The sequence below is a fragment of the Camelina sativa genome, chromosome 4 (genome assembly GCF_000633955.1).
Source record: "Camelina sativa cultivar DH55 chromosome 4, Cs, whole genome shotgun sequence".
Classification (NCBI taxonomy): domain Eukaryota; kingdom Viridiplantae; phylum Streptophyta; class Magnoliopsida; order Brassicales; family Brassicaceae; genus Camelina; species Camelina sativa.
The window spans coordinates 24,917,671-24,922,558 of NC_025688.1; the positions used below are offsets into that span (position 1 = coordinate 24,917,671).

General features: G+C 35.0%; 1 protein-coding gene across 3 annotated transcripts in view; it reads right to left on the bottom strand.

The window, feature by feature from the left end:
- The window catches only part of LOC104782307 (probable galacturonosyltransferase 7), a 5,135-nt gene continuing 2,672 nt past the window's right edge, over positions 2,426–4,888 (bottom strand). The window contains exons 7-11 of one of the 3 annotated variants that reach the window (XM_010507205.2): positions 4,559–4,860; positions 3,805–4,156; positions 3,205–3,708; positions 2,826–3,110; positions 2,426–2,713 (exon numbers count right to left, since the gene is read on the bottom strand). In XM_010507205.2, coding sequence (XP_010505507.1) covers positions 2,829–3,110; positions 3,205–3,708; positions 3,805–4,156; positions 4,559–4,860 — 1,440 coding nt within the window. In that variant the 3' untranslated portion in view covers positions 2,426–2,713; positions 2,826–2,828. Of the gene's footprint in view, positions 3,111–3,204; positions 3,709–3,804; positions 4,157–4,558; positions 4,861–4,888 lie in introns of all 3 variants that reach the window. The other 2 variants (XM_010507204.2, XM_010507206.2) reach the window with 2 other exon arrangements.

Here is a 4,888-nt window from a genome sequence, read left to right on the forward strand (position 1 = left end):
AGAGAATGAGGTGCTCAAATGAAAAAGAATGGTCTCTCATCTTCTTGTTTTCCACTTGAGAGTTGTCCTTGTCAGTCTATTACTATAAGATATCTTCTCTTTAATTTATTAGGTCCAAATTTTTTCTTTAAAATGCATTAATGTAAATTAATGGATTGATTCCTTTCTATAATCAAATATTATTATAATAACGGTTTTGCATTTCACCTAAACTCCAACAAAATATTATAACGAAACCTTGTTGTTTGAATCTTGTTCTGACCAAATATTGGCCCCACAAAATAGCTTATGGTCTCACGTATAATATAAATCTGACACTAAACACTAGTTTTCATATGCTCTAGTTTTTAAAGTAACTTTGCAGAAATTATATATTGTTGGCAATTGTTTTTTTTTAACTCATAAACTAAATCGATTTATTCAAGGAAAATTAGAAAGACGTTTTTAAAATTAGAGTTATAAAATATTATGGTTTTATTAAGGCACTCGTTTTTCAATTACAAAGTGGTACTGTATTTCGGGAAATTTCTTTCATATAATTATTTTTGTACTTTTCTAGACGAATACAGTATATTTGTTTTACTTTTCACATCTATTTTCTTTTATCCATTTTTTTCGCGTCTAAACATTTCTCTAATTTTTCTTTGTCGATCTTACAACTTTTTTTAATCAAAAGATGATGAGAATATTATTGTCTACTGTCTAGCTACAAAAAAAAAGAAAAGAATCTAACCTACGGGCCATAATCCATCGACATTTCCAGTGTGCATCGATATCCTTTTTATAATGGGAAAGGTACTGAGAGAGTCTCTAATGTTTTTTCATTTCCTATTCTTGTAGGATTTATCGCATTATTCTCCAAATATTCAACTGAAAGTATTTTATTTGTATCTTTTTTTCAACAACAGACTACATGTGTGTCTGAACCGAAAGTAATATATGATTTAAGGCCAACAAAAAGAAAGAAAGAAAGTAATACATTATACTCTCTAAGATAAAACTTGAAAACCGTATCATATGTATAATAGTATTGTTGATATATCAAGTTTTTGAAGATCACTTTGTGGATCAAACTTCACGCAGGTGTCCCAATTCTAATATTTCTGGTCATCATGATGACTCTTAGTCCAATCATATTATAAACATCCGATAACATATTTTTAATAGCTAGCCAATCACGCTTTGAATTATTATTATTACCATGGACGTTGTTGAGTCGAGGAAAAGGTAATCTAGTGGAGGAGGATAAGAACGAGTGGATAGCATATATACACATTAAAACAACAATCATTTCAAACATTGACAAGAAAATATAACCGAGTTAAAAAAATCGAGTTTTGAACCAATCTTTGGGTTTAAGATTTTTTAATAGATGATATGATGAAAGGAGGACCACCACTATATCATCATTATAAGTAATTTAAACATTAGGGAGGTGTGTGGCTGAAAAGCGATTAGCGGTGGGAAGAAAAATAAAACCATCCCCAACGAAAATTCCCACTAAAGATTTTTTATTTTTTTTAAACTTAGAAAATATCATATTCTATTTTTCATTATGATATTTTTCCACGTCCATTGTGTTATAATAATGAATGTTCCACTTACGTTGACCTTATTAATCTTTAAAAAAAAAATCTCAAGCTTTCGTTATCTATCGTCTGTTTAAAATAGCAAAAAAGATTATTGCGGTTTATGCGTCATATGTACACAAAAGTTGATTACGACCTTTGAGATGGTAAGAGACGTCGTCCCCCCACTTTCATATAAACAAATGGATTGACGATTTACGCGCTGCATGCACTTTGATGAAAGAATATGTTCTCTCTTTAATATATTACAGATGTAGTACAACCTAATAACTCCCTGTCTTCCTAACCAAATCTGATTCCTCTCACTCTCTCTATATGTACCAATCTTATTCCTCAACTTAGCTTTTAGTGTTTCATATGCTCATTTTTGCATCTTACTAACCTCGCCCGTCATCATCAAATGGGTGTGGTACAGTATGTGAATGAAGGTTTTTAAGTTGATTCTTTAACTATGACTTTGAGAGACATTTGATTCCATTTCGACGAATATAATTGCATGCATGATTCCTGCAAATGAATCATGCAAGGTTTCGATTCCGGCATTTCAAGCAACAAAATGTTATTATTTCGTTGTCACATTTGTTGAGAGAAACAGTCAATTGGAAACATAGCTAAATTTTGTCCAAATCAGCAATGAAACTGCAGATAGCTTTCTTGTTGGGTTAGAATAGTTCCAAACATGTATTCCTGGGTCTTCTGTAGTTGAGACAATGGTTTTCCATCAGATGTGAATGAAGCAAAGGTTGAGCTAAGTATTGTCCTAAGACTAAGCTGCACAATATCCCACCCAGTAAATAACAAAACCCTGTGAGAACGTACTCTGTAAACTGGTTCAGTGAGAGAAGTAGATAAAAACTCTTATCGCCTTCTATTCTGGTACGTCACAAAAAGTAAAGAATAAAACAGAAACTACAATGACAAATTGGAAAATAACGCAGAGTAAAAGAATGGCACATCTCTTAGCCAAAAATCATATACAACATATCAAAGTTCTTCACATGCTCTCTCTCTCTTTTTTTCTTTTTTTAATCATATCAAAGCTTTTCAAATCACCGTCATCACGTCTCTTAAAATCAATTTGGTATTTGCTTCTGCTTGCTCTTCTTCCCCCTTCAGCATTTCTCCTGCAATGCCTTCGGGTTTATTGACCCAAAAATATGAGATGTTGCACTCTAAAATCTTTTCTTTGCGTGTGACCTTGCTTCTAAAGCATTGGCCGTGTGTAAAACTACTTACTCATCAAGGATTCACGTTACAGTCACTCAAGAACCGATCTTCCCGATTCAGATGCTTTCTCCAATAGTTTTTGTACTTTGGGATTCCAACCTCAAGCCAAGGCTTCATGTTCCCGTTATAGTGCAATACGGCCGCGTTTTTTATCGCTTGGGCATTGACGTAGTGGTCATAACCAAGACCTGATAGAGCCCATTTGTCGTCTAGAGCATAAACTTGGTCTTGAAATGTAAGCAAGCTTGCTTGCAATGCAATTGCTTCACTCGACTCATCTCCACCACTCATCTGCTGCAAATGAAAAAAGTAAGTCATCGCACAGAATCACTCAATTTTCTCTTAAAAAGGTTTTTTTTTTTTTTTTTTTTCTCTCCAGAAAACTGACCTCTTTGTAAAATTTCTGGTAGGTTTCTGAAACACCCAGTTCCCTCCATCTAGTAAGATCAACAACATTCAAACCAGACATCCAGAGGCAAGCATTGGTATCAAAAATTCCTCTCTTGAGACTCTTTAGCTGACCTAATCTCACAGTGCACGACTTCACAGCGCCATTCACTTTCCCTTCCATATCAAGGTCCCAAAGGGGAGACAAATCTCGCTGGACTACAACGTCATCATCCAGAATCACAACCTTCTCCAATTTGTCAAATAATTTGGGAAGCAGATAGTGAGATTGAGAGAAAAGGGATAAGTAGTGCGTTCGATTCTGTTGGGAAACACGGAACTCCGCAGGCAAAGACAATTTCATATCAGAATCATCCAGCTCGAGTTTTTCAATGTTCAATACTTGAATAGTTGATTGTTTGCAGGGATTCCTAACAAACCATTGTGTCATTGCAAAGTAATTTTGCTCGTCTGTCAGTACATGGAAAACAAAGTTTTTACTGTCCTGAAACATCAATAACCAACCAAGAATTAGAATTCAGAGATTTATGACTGCAAGAAAATACAATTACTAAGTAACGAAAACTGATTTAGTACATACCCTTGCGTATAAAACCGTTGAGTTGATCACAACAGACGACGCAAGTATATTATCGGAGATGATAACAAAGTGAAGCAATGAGGGATCTGAAAACTTCTCACTAATTGGATCCTCAAGCGAAGCTGACTTGAAATGTTCCACAGTTAGTCTCATTGACAAGCAATGAAGACTCTTAGGCATTGTATGTACTGCAAGCTGGTAGAGGAACACGCTCTGTTTCATGTGGAAACTAGTTTCATCCTCTGTCAAATCAAGGATCTGTCTCAATTTCTTGTCAACATTGTTACAGTCGACTGGAAATGACTTTGCCTTTGCAATTACAGCTTCCATCTTCTGCACCTTTTTCTCAACCCTGCACAACGGCGGAAAGAAATACCCAATAAGAACAGTCAAAGGAAAATAGCAGAGGATTCTACACATAAATGCTTCTCCTGATAGAGAACAAACAACATACATATGGCATCCGTCCTATCATCTAGTACATTAGTTCATTGAACTTTATGTTGGTTTAAGATACTGGGACAGATAATGCTTCAAAATAGAAGTATTTCTGGGTGTGAATGATAAATATTTTCTGTAACAAACAAACCATCTGAAAGACTGAAAGCAAGTAAATATAGAAAACAGGATGTCTAGACAAGCTAACGGAAAACTAGAAGAAATTCAAGTTACCAGACTCCAACCAAAATCTTTTCCAGTAAGGAACTAACTTTCAGTACAAACATGATTAAGCACAAAATGGTAGAGAACTTACTGTGGTGGAAGGTCAGCATCTTGTGAACTTACAATAAGAATACGCTCAAACTCTTGAATATTCTGTTTCATATCCCGGGTCAACTTGTCTTGAGAAGGCATTTTAGCAATACTTGGATAGTATGCCCTAGCAACAAATAGCTGGTCCTTCATTTGCTTCACCTTAGCATCTTTCATTGGTTCCTTATTTTCCTCCCTCCAGAGGCAGTAGCTCCCATATTTCATTTCACAAGTTCTCCAACTTTCATCAGCACTCGCTATTGTCCTCTGAACACCTTTATATGTGGCTTCAGTTTTTGTTTTCTGTTCACAGAATAAAGCAGAATAAGGT